Source organism: Marmota marmota, unplaced genomic scaffold (assembly GCF_001458135.2).
Source record: "Marmota marmota marmota unplaced genomic scaffold, marMar, whole genome shotgun sequence".
Classification (NCBI taxonomy): Eukaryota; Metazoa; Chordata; class Mammalia; order Rodentia; family Sciuridae; genus Marmota; species Marmota marmota.
In genome coordinates, this window is record NW_026000082.1 from 12,161,125 (window position 1) to 12,179,396 (window position 18,272).

Consider the following 18,272-nt stretch of genomic DNA (forward strand, 5'->3'; position numbering starts at 1 on the left):
GGTGAGAAGGGGCGCGGCCCGCGGCCTGCGGAAAGGGCGGGCGCCAGGGCCGGAGATCCGAGGCTGGGAGTACCAGCTTTGCCCCAAGTACAGGAGCTTTAGGATGGCGCGAGGAGCGCCGAGGGGAAAGGAGAGTTTGGGGGTCCGGGCCCGTACTCCAGGACGGATCATGGGAAGACAGAAGCTCCGGCGAGGAGGGCTCCAGCGCACGCGCGTGTCGAGAGCGTGAGACTGTGTAGCTGTTAGCGTTGCTGTATCTGAGCGTGTGAAAGAGTTTGTGTGGCACATCGCGTCCCCGAGTGCGCACTGGGGTGTGCGGTGTGCGTGGGAGCCGGCGTTCACCGGCATTACTGACTCCGTGTGGGTTTGCGCGCGCGACGGTCTTGTTTTCCTAATACGCGCAGGAATGTGCGTGTCCCGGGGTGCGCGTGATAGGTTTGCGCAGCGCGGATGAGCTCCCATTTTCCGACTACCGTTTTCTGGATTTGGGGGAATCACCAGTGAGTCTCAGAGGATCAGCGCCCAGGATTCCTGAGTACGCGGTCAGCCGCTTCTGCGCTGAATTCGGCGCCGCAGCGCCCTGGAGGTGCGCAGCCATTGACCCACCCCGAGCGATCTCCGCTGCTTCGCCGTATCCCTGCTGTGTGACTTCTGTCTCCGCTGGCTCCCTGTCCCGCTAGAGGACTATGGACAGGAGCCCTCCGCTTCAGGCCTCAGTTTCACCATTCGTTCTAAGAGGGCTGGTCGCGGTGGAGGCGGATTTGGGTGGGAGGGCCCAGGGGGCGTCACTGGAATGCGCGGGTGACTATGGTCGTCCCCAAGTTTGGGATCTTGAAAGCCATTGCTGCGCGGACTAAGAGGCTTCGCATCAGGTGAGTTAGGGTTGAGGTAGGTGTGGTGGCGCAAAGCTATTGAGACCTGAGACCTAAACCGTGGGGGCAGTGAACTGCCAAACTTGGGCCCAGCAAGAAAAGAATCTGCTTCCCTCATTCTAATGCGCCTGTACCGTCTCCCCACTTCAGGAGCCTGGGTGACCCCCAGTCGTGCGCCTCGCCCAGGAGCCATGCATTGCGAGGTGGCCGAGGTACTTTCAGACAAGAGGCCCAAGGAGGCCCCCGGTGTCCCAGGCCCTGGTCTTGGAGCACACATGGCCTTCAGGGTCACGGTGAGTGGCGGTGGCTGCGTTGATGGAGGCCCGCGGGACTTGCTACCTCGGATGCCTGTGCCACCCCAGCGCACCCACGACCTCCTCAGGCCCCGAAGTCCCCGAGACTACAGCTCGTCCAAGGCTGCCTTCGCTGGAAAGGGTAAGTCGGGATCTGCCAAAGTGCCTGGCCGCGGGTGTGAGAGATTCCTTTGTAGGGATACTCTGGAGAACTTGGTGAAACTTTCTCCGGAGTTCCTCAGTTTCTCTTTTATTGTTTGGAACTAATTTGACAGTCTTGAAAGGATCCCTGCTTTAAGAAGCATCTAATTTAAACTCAATAAGCACATTTTGGGGAAATGTGTACAGAAAGCTCAGATTACGTAACTTTGCTTCTGTATGTTTCTGATAAAGGTTGTGTGAAATGTCAAAATTTTATTATGTTAGGGGGAGTAGGAACTCCTGTAACTGATATTTGTTTCTGAGTGGCAGAAAGCATACTTTGAAGTGTTCCAATTGCCTTAAATAACAAAAACCAGAGGCCTTCAGCAGGACCGTCTCCCCTCTTGGGACCTCAGTTTCCCCATCTGTCAAGTGAGGAATTTGTTATGCCAGACGGTTTCTAGATTCTTGATGGAAAAGTTTCTGAATCTATAATCCAGCCTGGGTCAGGTCTTGACTTAAAAATATCTTTTCTGTACTTGGTGCTCTGGAAGGGTCCTCTTGGCCAGAGTCATTTTTCAGTGTCCTCTGCAACCACTGAAGCTGGTGAATAGAAGGCAGGCCCAGTATAGGTCATGGCTCAACTCAGGGATGCCTTTGCTATTCTCACAAATGCTCATCTCATCATAGTTAATTATTGAGCCATCATTTATAGGCTCCATGCTGACAGATAATTAACCAGAAATTGGAGAAATTGTTAAGGTCCTGTGCCCATCCTCCCCCTTTTTTTTTCTCCTTTGGGAGAAACTGAAACTTTGGGGCTTGATCATATCAGCACTTGGGACCTCTTCAGTCTTTTTCCAGGTGATTTTTAAGGAAGATGATAATTGTGTGTTTTATGGCTGTGGACATCCCTTCCTCAGCATCAGCCCAGCTCCTTAAAAGAGGTAGGCTGGCTGGCTTCCCAGTTTGGGGCCTGGTCAAATGAAATAAAAGTATAGTAGTTTTACTTTTTTAAAGAAAACACCTGACTTCATACACAAGAGCTATTTCTTCATATATATATATATATGTGTGTATGTGTGTGTGTGTGTGTATATATATATTTTTAGTTGTAGATGGACATAATATTTTTATTTTATTTATTTATTTATTTTTATGTGGTGCTAAGGATCGAACCTGGTGCCTCACGCATGCAAGGCAAGCGTTCAACCACTGAGCTACAACTCCAGCCTCAAGAGCTATTTCTTGTCTTCTTGTCTTAAGCATCAGTCTCTTCTCCAAGAGATAAAGATCATAGTTTAGGATAGGTATGGGAAAGAATACATACAGAATACTACTGCTGGAATACACATACAAAGTCTCTTTTACCAGGGAGAGAGAAGTGTTGCATAGCAAGATGAGTTATGTTTGCCGCCATGAGTCCCTGGCTTGCCCTGCTCCACACACGGTCCTCCCTTCCACACATACCCTCCTGTAACGACTTGTGTTTAAAAAAATCATGGCTGTCATCTGCAGATTCAGCCTTAGTGAATGCCTGTCCCAGACATAACCTTTATTCCACGCTGTGGTTAGAGATCTTTCATCTGATGCTTTGCCTACGATCTTTCTACTTGTAGTCCTCCAAACCCCAATTATTTTTGCTTATGTCTAAAATAAGGCACATTGCATTTGGAAAGGACAGAGGAGGATAAAGGGATAGGAGAAAGAGCCCCTTGCTTTGTACCTTAAATTGGACTCTGTGGTTACTTTTTCTCCGAAAGGATTTTAAACTGCTTTTCTTCACAGCCTCCTGGTGAGGCTGATGGGATGGGATTTAACACACCTTTGAAAGATGAGGAAACTGAGGTCTGCAGGTAGGGAAAGTGTCTGCTATGTAGAAGGCCACCCAGCAGATCAGGGGCTCTGCCATCATCCCGCCTGGGGAGAAGGGAAATCTCAGGACAAGGACTAGGAGAGGTTCCGACCTGGCCTCTGTGTTGCTGTAGGCATATTCCTCACAGTCAAGCCAAGTGGCCTGAAAGGAAACCAGCACCCCCCAGGGGATCTTCAGCAGCCCTCTTAGACATGCCATTAAGGAAGAGGCACCGGGGCTGGGGATGTGGCTCAAGCATGCGGCCCAGGTTCGATCCTCAGCACCACATACAAAGATGTTGTGTCCGCCGAGAACTAAAAAATAAATATTAAAAAATTCTCTCTCTCTCTCTCTCTCTCTCTCTCCCCCCCACTCTTTCTTTAAAAAAAAAAAAAGGAAGAGGCACCTTTTTGCTGTGCTCACCCCCACCAAAATAGTCAGCAGGCCACGTAACCCTTTGAAAGTGAGGTGCCTAGCTCCAAGCTCTCAGGCTTATTGGAAACAGACAGACAGAAATACCAATTTAAACATATTTATTAGCTGTGCTGGAAATGATAAGACCCTGCCACCTATGCTCTGTGGGATGCTGGAGGATGTTATTTCACTCCTCTGAGCCTCAGGTGTCCTCATTTATGGTGAATTTTCCCTGAGACTTGAATGTGAAAGAACTATCTTTGATGCCTGGTTATTTTAAAAATTACTAGTGTAAGGAGTTTAATGTTCTCAACCTCTGGTTTCTCGTAATAATGCCTACCTCATGGAATAAATAAAGCCAGGGTTATAAGAATGCTTTTTATACTAAAACCGTTGGAGAGGTCACTTTTATTAATTTGTGTAGGGTACCATGCTAGAGATGTTGATAGTTTAGGTAAAGGGGGTATAGCCAGGAGGGAGAAAGATTTTATTCTTAAAACATTGAGTGTGAAAGGTGCCAACTCTGGTAGGTGCCAACAGTGGTGTACGAGTCAGGGGAAGCTGAAAGGTGCCACGCTTCAGGTCTTCCGTGACCATTGCTGCCCAGTGACTGGAGAGAAGACCATACTGCGTGGTCGGGGGTCAGGTTTCAGATGATCTGTCTTCTGCTCCGGACAGATCCTAAGCAGAGGAAGGGAGTGAGTTCTGGAATTCAGCAGTATATCCATACTTGTTGGGTCCTGTGTGTTTCCAGATCTGAACCGGGAGGCACTGGGCATGGCACGACGTCATGGACTAACATTGTCATCATTTACAATAAGAATCACGATCTGTTTATGGCAGAGTCCCGCTTATCCAGATTCCAAACAGCTGGGAAGGACAAATTACCAGATGCTGCGTTTTTCTTTCTTATTATTAAACACCAGACACTGCTTTTATAAGTTCTGATGAGGAAAGAAGGTAAACATCTGGGCTTTCCGCGGGTGGACAGCTTTGTGGCGATGGCCGATGATGCTTATTCTCTGTGCACAGCACTTTACAGTTGTTTCCACACCTTCCCTCATCAGTCTCTGCCTACCCTGAAGCCTCTTCCAAAGGAACAGATGTAGAAGTGCTTTGCGTCTATAAAGTGCAGGGCAGGTACTGGCTCTTGTTGACATGACTCCCATTTTATAGATGAACACATGCAGGTTCAGGGATTTGATCATATCTATCTACAGACAGTTAAGTGGCAGTTTGGGAGGCTTCCAGCTCCAGATATTTGATTCTGGTTCCACAGCTTATACCTTCTATACATGTGTGCTGGTGGCTCAGAGCTGATATATGTAACCAAGGCCTCATGAACATTCCCAGAGAATTTAAAATGTCTTGCTTTTGATATTTCTTCTGTCTTGAAGTTTTGGAAATTGGTAACCGGTCTCTATGCCATGTCTAGGAAACTTTGTAGTTTACCAGATGATTTCATGTGTCCAAAACCCAGATAATGAGGTCACCATTTAATCCATAGTGTCTCCCTGGACCCTTTCCACCACATCCCGAGACTGCATACATCCTAGCAAAGAAGGAGATTGATGGTCACTATGAACGTGAACTCTACCATTAGTAAAAATAGCTGCCGGGACATAGCTGTAAATGTCAGGAAGTACTGAACCTTGTAGCAAATAAATAAATAAATGGATAAATAAATAAGTCTCTGAAAAGAAAGAAAAAGAGGAGGAGGAAAGCAGTTGTAGGTTGTGTGTATGGACATCAGGGCTGGCGGTGGTGGGACATCATGGTTTCGGCGTTATTACCTGGTTGAGTTTCTCCATCTGAGCAAGTAGCCAGTAAGATGTACTGGAGAGGTTTGGAGAGGCCAGCGCATCCGTAATAGAAAGGTATGAGTTATTTTTAAAGCATTTCCCCCCTCCGGCTCTGGTGGGCAATTTGCTTGCATTTCATCCATTTTAAAGTGCTGGTCCTGTGATCCGGAAATAATCAGATCCAAATTTTTTTTGGTGCTTGAGGTTTCAAATAAGGGGGAGAAAAAAACCTGCTGGCCAAATGTCAGGCTCAGTGAGACAAAAGAGAAACAAGTATGTGTGTGGGTATACAAATGAGATAGGAGCATGTTGCGTCTACAGTCATGAGAGTTATGTATCCGACAAATCTTTTATAGACATGTAGCGGAAATATAATTCCTCAAGATTCCCTAAGAATCTTGTGCGGCTAGAATTTCTCTTCCCTTCCTGCCTCCCCAGCTCTCTAGAAGCTGCTAAGACTTGGCGGGCAAAATGGAAAGGGAATCATCACACGAGATCGTGACTTAATTTAAGGCCCTGTTTCTTGGTCGTTTACCTGTGGCGCTCAGCTGGTCGAGGTCCTGGGACCCTCCTGGGTGTGGAAGCGGGGTTGCTGTGTTTGTGCAAATTTCTTTGTATGCTGTGGTTTTTCTTCACACTTCTTCTAGGGGGAAAAAAAAAGACAAAAAACCAATCCCATCTCCAGTTATTCATCTCCTTGCGTTTCATTTGCGTGAGAAGCCAAGTTCGCCGGCACACTTATTTTTACAGTGCGTTAAAATCCCATTATAGGCATAAGTGTACAATGAATCATTTAAAAAATATACTCTTATGTTCTTTGTTCTGAATGTTGCATAATTATCATCATTTTCTTCGGTTTTATTTTGTGGAGTTTGGCCAGCATCCTAGAAAAGAGGAGAGACTAAAGTTTGGAAAAGTTTTTCAATCCTTTTTTGGGTAGGATTAGAAACAACAACAACAAACAAATAAACTTTTTTTTTTTTTTTTTGGAAGCTACCCAGTGGCTATCACTAACTGTGGCTTTTTCATCAAGAAGATAATTTCTCTTCCTTCTCTCAGTTTTCTTGGGAAGGAATTCCCTGTTTGGAAACCAACATGGTGGGACTTCAGTAACTTCACCTTACATGTATGGCTATAGTCAAAGGGAAATTATCGTGTGTGGTTTCTATTTTTTTCCCCCCTAGTACTGATTTTAGTTGCAGTTAGTTTGGACTTCAAGAGTTGGATTATTTCTTTTGGTAGGGGGTCATTTATTTTTGTGTTTAAAGGAACAGACAGTTCAAGGGGGAAGAAGAAATGAAACAAACTTCACCGAGCTTTGAAAAATTTGACTGCATTATATAAAAAGCGAGCTGTAATAGTAGGCCAGGAGAAAAGATCAGACTCCTGAAATATTTCTGCTGTTCGCTTTCACAGCGCTAATGATTCTAGCAGTTTAAAAACGGACTTCTTGTTTATCAACAACGGCTGCCCAAATTAATAGTTTACAATAAAAAAAAAATGCTTTCGGCATTGGAGGCAAAGTCCAGGGACTGACAGCTGAGTTACTGAGGACAGCAGAAAAGAAGGGGGAAGAGTTTTGTGGCTGTTTTGGTCTCCCAAAGCCTTATTTATAAGAAACTGAAAGAAAACAGGGGCTGGGCTGTGGTGGGGGTGGAGAGAATACAGCCTTAACCCAGTGGTCTTACAGTTGAAAGTCACTGAAAGCATCTGTTTTCTTCTTTCCCCGTCTTCCCCTTAAACACCAAAGGGTTATTCCTTTAGAAGGGTTCCGGCGGATTGAGTGGATTGCGTTAGCATTACGAGCTGTGTTTTTAAAAGTCAGCGTTTGAGTCAGATGCACAAGAGGAGCCCTTTAGCCCGTTAACTGAATAATGCATTTCCTGTATGGCCTGAATTTATTTGGTGGTTATGGTTGGGCCAGCCTGGAGCACACACATGTGCCATTGTGTAGCTTCGATGCACGTGGGGTTGGTCTTCCCTTTGAACCTCGGTTTCCCCATCTGTAAAATGGAGAGCATTTTGATTGAATGATCCCTATTCCCTTCCTGCTCTGATACCACAGGATTCCACACTAATTGAGCCGGGAGGTTTGGGAAGGATCCAGGGTGTAGAAAGAAACTGTCTTTGTCTCAGGCCAGGTTCTAGACCTGTCCTGGGAAGTCTTGCCTGCTGAAGGTGAGCACAGAAAGAACAGAGGAGAGAGGGTGGTTAACCTTTATTGAGCCTACTATGTGCCAGGCCAGACACATTATAACTGTGATCACATTTCATTATGTCCAGCAGCCCTAGCGGTATGGAGGCATTGCTGTCATTTAAAGGTCAGGAAAGTGAGGTGATTTGTCCCAAGGTAGTTTAGGTAGTAAGTAGTGGAGCTGGGAGTTTTAAACCCAGGTCTGTCTGAAAGCAAGGACAGTACTTTCCCCTAAAGCACATTACTCTCTCTCTCTCTCTCTCTTTTTTTTAATATTTATTTTTTTAGTTGGACACAATTACTTTATTTATTCATTTTTATGTGGTGCTGAGGATCGAACCCAGAGCCTTGCACGTGCTAGGCGAGCACTCTACCTCTGAGCCACAACCCCAGCCCCAAGCACATTACTCTTAAAATCCCTGTTGCACAGCTGTAGCTGTGGCTGTAGTGTGCCCCTAGCCTGGGGGAAGGGAACAGGAGGCCCCCTGGAGCACCCCTTTCTGAAACTTCACTAATGGGCAGAGGTGTGACTACAAGGGGAAGCTGTTCCATTAGGGCACTATCCCCAGTCTTGCTGCAGCTGTGGGGGAGGAGAACGGTTCCCGGTTATGATTCAGGTCCTCAGGAAGCTGGGGTATGGCGAGGGTTTTCAGGGGCTGTGGAGTCTACCTTTCAGAAGCAGCGGCACCCCCTGCCCACTGGTGATTGTGGGTGACAGCCCCTGTCTGCACCGTCTTGCAGTGTGTGCCGAGGCCCCAGCTGTGGTCTCCCTTCTGCTGTTTCCCAGGACATCGTTGGGATGAGAATTCCTGCTCATCCGCAGCATTCTTGGTTATGGAATACATGCATCTCCGAGCACAGTGGCTCAGGGAGCTGTTAAACAGTTGTATTCTTTTTAATCATTTGGTGGCATGAAGAAGGGGCTCAGGAGGGAGAATAGGCCAGGGATCAGGTTTGAACTTGAGAGTTTGTGGGAAATGGGACTTTCATGTTAAATAGTGAATAGCCGAATGCCCTGCAGAAGGCAGAGGTCCAGGTTGCGTCTGTGGCCTTGCACGTGCGTTCCTGAGATGTGTGCGAGTGAGTTCTCTCATACTCATTCCGAAAACCATACTGCCAGAGCCTTCTGGTCCAGGCTTTTTGGCCTCTTCCTGGAGACGCTGGGTTTGAGAGGGGGCAGATGGAGAAGGATCAGAGATGGCCCTGTTTGTGCCTTCAGCAGCCCGAGGACTCTTTTAGATGTTGTTGCTTTTGTTTTTAAATAACAGGTTTGCTGGAAAATAAGGCTTTCGCGAGAAGCCAGAGAGGACCGTAAACCTGACTTGAAAAAGACAGATCCCATTTGCTGCTTTAAGCTCTCCGGAGGCCTGGAGATTAGGTTTATTTTGGAACGCTGCTGGACTATATGAATTACTTCTCTGAGCGCTGGGTATTTAATACCTAGTAGAAGTTTGTATAAGAGTTGATGATGTATTTTGCCGACTTTCCAACCCTGTAAATAAATTACACGTGCCGGCAGAGGCTGCCAGGATCCACTGTGTCAATTGAAGCTTAATTTTTATCCTAAACCACTTAATACTTTTGTCCCAGCGAGCAGAGAAAGTTACCAGGTTTCACCCAGCAGCGGGCCTATTGCAAGATAAAGGTGGCTTCCAGAGCCCGGCCCAGGCCTCTGTGGATTCACCGATTTTTGGTGGCTAGGTAGCTTCAGCATTCTCAAGTCCAACCCTCAAGGCAGAGGATGATAATATAATTTTAAGTGTATGGTAAAAATGAAACTCAATCGCTTCCACTCCCCAGCCCTGTGTCTCACCCCCCCGTCTCTGGAGAAGACGGCTGTAATTGTGTGTTGTGTCCCAAGGCCGCCTGCGCATTTTATCTCATTTGAGTGCAAAGCCCAGGTAATAACGTTGGCATTTCCAGCACGAAACAAAATAGGGTTTCTAATTTGGAGACACTATTAAATATTTCATGCTTCAACCAAACTCAATTCTTTTTTTCCTATAATAAGTTTAAATATTAATTCTCTGGAATGTCAGATGCCTAAAGCTAGGCATTTAGTGATCTGCAGTTTCAAGTATCTCGAAGAAGGTTTATGAAACAGGATATTTCACTGGGAGGGATGAGTAGTGTGTTTCAGAGATATCTGAATTCAAGGCAGTGTCTTCTGATTTACTTTTTAAAGGGAAAAGGTCATAAAATAAGTTGCTTTATGTGCTGAAGGATTAAGTGGCTTAGACTGAAATAACAGCAGGGACTTTACTGGTTTCCCCCCCCCTTTATATTTTAACAATGCTATTTGGGGGAGGGGGGTGGGTCATTTTCCCGCCTGCTTGTCTCCTCCCCTCAACTCCCGCCCCCCCCCAGCCAGATGGCTTTAATTCTAACCAAATCCCACGCTGAGGCCAAATGATTGATCAAACAGTCATTTGTACTTACGTAGTGCTCTTTGTGAGAATATCTCCGCACTGGAGCTTCTTGCTGGGCAGGCTTTCTTTGGGGCCTTTAAATGTTGATTTTCAGACACATCTGGGGGACTTGGAGAGGTGGGGGTCCAGGGGCAGATGGAGAGCCAAAATCCCAGACCTTGACTCCTCAGAATTTCTTGCTTAAAACCTTTCTGTTACTTTCCATCTCAGATAGCAGGGGTATCTGAGTTTTCTAAATACAAGGACAGTAATCTTCCCTCTGGCCTGATGACAGTTGTGATACTTTTAATGCCCATTGATGGAGAAGATACCTGATGAGGTTTAGGTAGCTACTCACTTTAAGAGCTTTTTAAAACAGATTTGTATTTGTCTAACTATAGTAGCATCTATACACATCTGCAGAGACATGGTTTTGTGCTACAGAACTGTTTTTGGTACATACTTTGAAGATCTTCCCCGAACTTACAGGTTGGTTTCTACAAGAGAGCCCTGGAGCCAGCCCACGCAGCTCTCGAACCCTACCATGGTGGATACTGCCCAGATCGCCACCTGAGATAGGATTAGATGGGGTTCGGGGAGGATTGTATTGTTCTCCTTACTCCTTTCTGGGCACCATTGAGGGGTTTTAAACTGGAAAGATCTTCCAAATCATATGGTTTATCCAAGCGCCATAAGGTTTGGAGAGGCCATGTTACTTGTGCAAGGGTGGTCATGGGGCTTTTGGTGTCAGAACTGGGTTCAGATCCTAGACCTTGGACAAATTCAGTGAACTCTGAGCCTCAGTCTTCCTTACCTGTAAAATGGAGATACTTCTTGTCTCAGATCATTGACATGGGGTTTGGGGATTGAGATAAAAAGTCTGCAGAGCACGTGGCTTGGGAGCTGGCACAACAGGTAGGTCACGGAAGGGAGTTGGTTGTTGCGCTCTCTAAGGATGGAGCAGGGACTAGGTCCCAGGTTGGCTCTACCTGCTGCTGTCTGTCCTCTACACCGTCTCACCCTATCCCTTTACTATATTCTTTTTTTCTTTTTTGGTATAATTGAAAGAATAAGAACTTGGAGTCAGACTGAGGTATGGAGGACATAGATATCATTGACTGCTGTCTTGACTTTACTCTGAGCTAGGGGAAGGTCAGTAGCTGTGGTCCTTTGTGGAGTGGGGGAGGGCTGCCTTAGCACAACTTGCTGACAGGTCCTGACCCTGGGCCAGCCCAAGACGCTCAGGTAACTGGTAGTAACTCTGGTGTCTAGTAGGATGGGGATGGAACTGTCTGTGAGGTGGGTCTAAAGGCACAGATTCCTTCCCTTGCCTGGGTTTGTTGGGTTGGAAGTTGCCATTGGACTTGACCATCCCTTTGAATTACCTCAAAGCTTCCTCCCAAATTTAAGGTGCTGTTGCCCTCTGCTCCCCACAACTCCATGTGTGCCTATGTCTGCAGTACTGCTGTGGCTTCTATATGTTGATCCCTCCTGGGTGTAGATATCCCATGAGGCCATCATATCTTGCCCCATTCAGTTCTTGTGAGATGGGTATCATCATCTTCATTTTAGAGATGAGGAAAACTGAGACCCAGAGACGTTAAGTGACCTGCCCCACTCAGATCTGGCAGGTGGTAGCTACATGCCCACCTGGCCTTTCCCCACTCCTTGCTACCTCCCTGGGTTCTGCTGCCTTGAGTCTGATCTGGCCTATTCTTCACACTAGAGAAACTGCCTCCTCCAGCCAGAATCAACCTCATTCTCCTCCTTCTCACTGCCTGTGTCACTTTTCTCTCACTGAAGGTGACAGTCAGGTCTTATAGATGCCTGGCTCATATTCCTCCCCCTGGGGCAGCAGGCTCTGAGAGGCAGGGTCTGTGATGGGTGCCTCTCTGACTTACTGGTGCAGTATGGTCCAGAATAGGCTGTGTGCTGGGCCCCAGTGGGGTTGATCTGTCCCTCTCCCGTGAAGGTGGAGCTTCCTGGAAAGTCCCCAAGCAGATTTTTAGTACAGCAGCCCAGAGGTTCTGGATTTCTAAGATTCGCTTCCCCATTTGTAAAGTGGGGAGAAGGGTCACCAGTTGGCCAGCTATCAGGGCATATGTGATGGAGTGTGTTAGGGTATCCTGGAAACTGGGAGTGATGTCCCTGTGTTTAGTGGGTGATTGGTTGGTTCATTGCTATTGAATGCCTGTTCAGGTTTGGGGTTCAGCCCGGGACATTAAATGTTAACCAAGCCCTAGCCTTCCCAGAGCTCTTAGCCTGGAAGGCAGGTGGATAGTGAGTGAGCATTCTTAGGGTCCCTCCTAGACTGACCTGGTCCCCAGCCCTCCTCTGTGCAGCATCTCTACTGTTTCATGTGGGGTTCTGTCCTAGGCAGACTCCTGTCTTCCAGCCTGGTGACCTCAGACAATCTCACTGGGCCTTAGTTTTTGCCAAGTTATAAAATGGAAATTTTTGCCATCTCCCCTGTTGAGGATCCTGTGAGAATCAGTGAGGTCACGGTGGGAGAGAGCTAACTGCTGGGGCCTCTGAAGACAGGCAGCCCTCTGCAGGACGCTGGTGGTGGTGCTCAGGCAGGTTAGTCTAGGGACCGGGGCTGCCTTGACCAGCTCTTTCCTTGCACCCGTTGCCAATTCCTGCTGGTTCAGCTCCTCTCGGTGTTTCTGGTTGCTATGCACTCAGAATACAGAAGAGCTGTTTGCCAGGGAGATGCAGATTGTTTGTATTGGCCACTCAAGTAGGGGACCCTGGGACCACTGGAGACCCTCAACCTCGTCCTTCTCTTCTCTATCATTTTCATTATACTGTATGTAGTCACTGTTTACTGAGCACTGCCAGACACTGGGCCAATCTTTTTTTTTTCTCTTCAATACATCATATTGTTTAATTTTACAACCACCTTCTGTTGTGTAAGTGTTCTTCCACATGAACACTTACATGAAAATGAATGAAAACATTAAATGTTAAATGAAAAATTCATTCTTTTAGTTTTACTAACTCCATTTCCAGTGCTCAGTAGACACATGTGGCTAGTGGCTACCATATTGTGCAAATTCTCATCATCACAGGAAGTTCTGTTGGACAGTGCTACTCTGGAATATTATTCTTTAACCTGATCATTTGTTCATTACACGTTTCCTGACTCCCTGTCCTATGCTAGGCTCCTGATCATTTGTTCATTACACGTTTCCTGACTCCCTGTCCTATGCTAGGCTCTGTGTCCTTGGCTTCTGCCTTGGAGATCCTTCAGGGGAAAGGGCAGGCAGGTGGATGTACCAGCTTTGCCAGCTGGTTAGCAGGCTTGGCTCCTGTTGGGGAAACAGATCTGAGTCTCAGGGTCTCAGGGTTCACAGGACAGTACTGACAAGAGATCAGAACAGGTTTGCTTGATAGGTGGCCTTGAGTGGCCAGGTCCTGGTGGGCGGGTTTTGCTGGGCCCTAGAGAAGCAATCCAGGGCATCTGGCTAGTTCCAGCTCTTCTCTGGAGCTGGAAACAGGCTGGCGGTGCCTCACGCAGCAGCTTAGACAGAAACCTAGGGATATTGTTTTATTCCTATAGTTCCTGACTTCCAACCAATTAGTCTTTCTCCTCATCCTTCTTTGGGAGGTGGCTGACTCTTTGAACATACTTTCATTTATTAATCCTTATTTTTTCCGCTTATGTAAATACTACATACTTATTGTAGGAAATCTGCAAACTATAGAAACATAGAAAGATGGAAATAATACTTTCTTATAATCTCACTCCTAGCAACTATTATTTACAGTTTGGTACATTTCTTTTTAGTTTTTTCCTATTGTTTAGCTGTATATTAATATATTTTTATATCATTGAGATCATTCTGAGTGTAGTCATGTATTTATTTTTATGTTTAACATTCTAATTTAATGAAACTTTCCCATGTTATTAAAATTCTTCATAAACATCCAAAAATAGATGCGATTTTGTTGAATTTGTTAAATTATTTTGAGTCGGTGATACATTAAAACGGTTCCAAATTTGGAAGCTCCAAAAAGAGTACTTAGAGAACAGCAACCTCTTCTCTTCCCACCCCCCAAACTAGTGATGCCTGAGGTTTCATCTGGCCTCTCAGAAATAGTTTATGTGCATATATGTGAATTTTTGAATATATGAGTTTTTCAGCCTTTCTCATGCTGCAGTGAATATCTTCCTACAGCAAACCTCATTTGCATCTCTGATTATTTCCCAAGGTGAAAGTTCCCAGGCTAAGGAGTAGGAACGATTAACACATCTCATCTGTAACCCTTTAGAAAGTTGTTCTCCTTTGCCCAACTACACACAGGCAGAGTCTTCTCGGAGAATGTACTAATCTGTGTCTTCACCACTATTTCAAAATTCCTGTCCCGATTTGAAGGTAGCAGTGACATCTGGTCATCATTTCATTTTGCATTCATAGGATTATTAGTGTGGTGGAACCTATATGGTGTGTTGATGGACAGTTCTAGCTCCTTGTCTGCAAATTGGTGCTCATAATTGAGGTCTGACTATTTTACTGATAAGATTTAAAAACCGACATCCTTGGAAGTGTCCTCATTAAGAACGTTAATGCTTTGTTTGTCGTATTCGTTGCTCATATTTTTATGAGTCTGCTGCTTAAACAAGTTTTTATGATGATTTTGAAACAAAAACTTAAAATTTTTCATGTAGCCAGCTTTGCCAAGATTTTCCTTTGTCATTTACTTCATTGCTTTTCTTTCTGCCTCTCACTAAGCCCCATTGTTTATTGTTATTACTATTTGCGCTAACTTATTTAATTAACGTTCTAAAAATAAATGTTTATTTTTGGCAAAATAATGCCAAACTTGGCTTTTTAAATAGCCTGATGCAGTAGGGCCTTCAAGAGGTCTCTGTGCTAACGCTGTGACCCCCCAGGGCCCCCACCCTCAGCACCTGTGGAGCTGCCCACCTCCAGGCAGCGCCCCACTGTGCGCACTTCTGTAATATGGCGGCCTGTCTGGGGCTCGTGAAGTTGTTGTTTTGTAGCATTTTCTTCCACACATCTCAGTTACAAAAATAAAACCAGTCATAGAGAACCCTCTCGTGGTGCCTCTGCTGGCACAGTCAGCGCTCCCAGTGCACCACACACACAATCCCTTTTGTTCTCCCAGCAGCCTTGTGCAGGAGCTGCTGTTCTATTCTCTGATTTGTAGATGAAGAAACAGATCTGCCTGGCGCAGTGGCACACACCTGTAATCCCAGTGACTCAGGAGGCTGAGGCAGGAGGATCACAAGTTCGAGACCAGTAGCGAGGCCTTAAGCAACTTAGTGTGTCTCAAAATAAAAAAAATAAAAATAAAAATTGCTGGGGATGTGGTTTAGTGGTTAAGCACCCCTGGGTTCAATCCCCAGTACCTAAATAAATAAATAAATAAAAATAAAAAACAAAAACAAAAAACCAGACCAGAGTGGGAAAGTAGCTTGTCCAAGGCTACACAGCTGATGAGTAGGGAGGATGCCTCTGTAAAGGTTACTGCCGCTGTGTCAGGTGAACTGTCCCTATTGTCTGGTGGCTTCCTATTGTGATAGGTGAGGATTTTGTTCTCTTCAGTGATCCCTCCTGCCCAGTCTCCCACCTGTACACCCACCTTGGTGCATCACAGTTCTGTGGTCAAACCAGGGCCCAGCTGGGACCTGCGTGATGCGAGGGCAGCTGCGGGGGACCCGTGCTTTCTGGGTTCTGGCTGACACTGATTTCTTTAGTGGATGTGACCAAGGTGTTGACTGGTTCTGAGGCAGGACCTCAGGTGCCTAAGGTAGACTCTGGTTTTGAGATCCCTGCCCTGCATGCTTTGAGAGGATGATAGAGTGGAGGTGGAAGAGCCCAGAGAGAGGGTTTCTTTGGAGAGTTGTTGAGGCCCTGTGACATGTACTTCCCCGTGCTAGATGGTGAGGAGGGCGCTGTTCTTCCTCACATGGCTCTTGAGCCTGGGCTCAAAGGGGACCACACAGAGAGCAGTGCATGTGGAGGTAATGAGGCCTCGGGAGGCCCCGCCTAGTGTCAGAGTGAATGGGCACGCACTTTCTCTACCCGCCACTCAGGGAGGTGTGTCAAGGACCTGCCTGGTGGTCATTCTCAAGCCAGCCCTGCCCAAGAGGGCGCCTTGCCAGGCAGAGGTGAGAGACTACAGAGGTCCCATGGGACGCAGTGGGGGTGGGAGGGTTCTGCCTGCTGGCCTGCCCCAGAGTGCCCCACAGTGCCTGGCCTCACCTCCACTCTGCTGCCACCACAGCCTAGCAGCCCCGGCCAGACGAGGGGAAGAGGTCACCAGTGAATGAGGCTTGGAGTTGGGATGATTAATCTGGATGGGACATCCTAGTTACTAAATGGAGACTGTCTTTGACTCAAAGTTCTTGGGACTAAAAGATGTTTTATGACCTAAGGGTGATCCAAAGAGTGAAGGGTACCTCCAGACTTCCAATGACTCCACAGGGGTGGGGACAGGGAACAAGTATGTAGACGGAGTTTTGAGAGGGACATGGTGGAGGGTTGCTGGGTAATGACACATTGTTTCTCTAGCACCCTTTGGAGTCCACTTTCTCAAGGTAGCGGGTACATTTGGGAGATCGTGTCTGCCAAATCACGTGCCTTGGGGACTTTTCCTTTCTGGCACAATCTTTTGTTTTCCTGAGGTTAAATTTGACCTCCTATTGCGTTGCTATATACTTATGGGTCTAGTACCATGTTCCTCTAATTATTGCATCGGTCTGTTAAGTACCTGTCAGTCATACTTTCCTAAATGTTCAGAGGCATCAGGCTTTCTTAGTTCCAGGTCCTAAACTGGTTTGGTCTGCATAGCTGACCTCCTGGGACGGTTCTTTGAGACTGTCCTGGGCAGGATCGTCTGATCTTGGTTCACCCTCCATGGTCACAAAGCCTGGCTGATGGAAGGAGAAGAGAGATTGAGAGACTGTTTGCAGTTCTCCGAATTTCCTGTTAATGCTGGAGTGCTGGGCTTGGAGACGACATGGACAAGAACCTTACCCCAAAGCCACTGCAGAGCCCTCTAATGGAGACTCCGCCAGCCCAGGGCACAGCATGTGCTGCTGGGACTGGGCTGCAGCTGAAGTCCCTGCCATGATCGGTACCAGGACAGGTTTGAGCCCTTCCCTCTGGGGTCATGTTCTTCTTCTAATCAGTCCTCTATGGGCAAAGCCTGCATCGTGTTCTCATGCTGTGGCTGCAAGGGAGCCTGGGAAAGCAGGTTTTTTTTTTTTTTTTTTAACTTGACAAATTTTCATTGAACACCTTGCTGTGAGCTAGGCACTTTTCTATATTTAGGGAGAACAAACAGACAAAAATGTCTGTGCCAGTGAAGCCTACATTCTACAGGAGGAAGACACAGTAACCAAATAAATAAGTTAAATATAAAGTTTTATACTGTGGAGTGAAGACAGGGAGGAGCTGGGGGTGTGATCAGGACAGGGTGATGCATGAGCCAAGTCAAAGGATCTGAGGGATGTGACCCTGTCAGCTTCTCTGTGTTTGGGGGGACGTGTGTGTGTGCGCACACGCGCGAACACGCACCCATGCTTCTTCTCACTTGGGTGGGTGGAGTTTTACCTTTACGATGAGTCAATGAGTTGTTTTCCCAGTAGAAAAACAGTGTTCAGATGCTCAGCACCAACGAACATCTTTTGCGGGGTTTTCTTTTTCTTTGGTTTAGCCCCGTAACCTGCCAGGGCATATCTTCCAATGGTTTCCTACGAAAGGTAAACGGGGAGGTGTGTCTCAAAGGGTCTCCTCCTGATACTGTTTTTCCTCTCCTCTAATTTAAATCAGAGCTAAGCGCTAAACGTTTGCTATTACAGTGCCAGGAACTGTTCTGACTGCTTTGCACGAAATAGTTCATCCTTACCGTAACCCTTGGAAGTATATAGCAGACTGTGATTATGCCCATTTTTACAAATGAGAAAACTGAGGCCTGTTGAGCTGAAGTAACTTGGCCACAGTCTAGTTAAGTGGCAGGGCTGGGATTTGAACTCAGACCGTCTAGCTTCAGAGCTGATCCTGTTAAGAATCAGCCAGCTTCCTGCATTGCTGTAGGGAAGTCCAGAGCTGGGCTGACTTCTGATATTTTGATACTTTGTGTAGATGCTGCACCCTCTCCCCCACCCCACCCCACCTGTTTTCTAGAAGGGTTCAGGATGTCCTGCTCATCTCTGTTGCTCTGAAAATTTTCAGTTATGTGCCTTGATGTGGCTTTCCCCCCATTAATCAGACTGATGCTTGGTGAGCTTGCTATTTCTGGAGGCTCATAACCTTTACTT

The 18,272-nt window shown here is 46.6% G+C and overlaps 1 protein-coding gene across 2 annotated transcripts in view; it reads left to right on the forward strand.

Moving 5' to 3' along the window:
* Glis1 (GLIS family zinc finger 1) overlaps window positions 1-18,272 on the forward strand; it is a 233,764-nt gene that overhangs the window by 31,151 nt on the left and 184,341 nt on the right. Inside the window, exons 1-2 of one of the 2 annotated variants that reach the window (XM_048815346.1) lie at window positions 273-872; window positions 1,023-1,307. In XM_048815346.1, the coding sequence (XP_048671303.1) occupies window positions 1,064-1,307 (244 nt within the window). In that variant the 5' untranslated portion in view covers window positions 273-872; window positions 1,023-1,063. Of the gene's footprint in view, window positions 1-272; window positions 873-1,022; window positions 1,308-18,272 lie in introns of those variants that run through there. The other variant, XM_048815347.1, reaches the window with a different exon arrangement.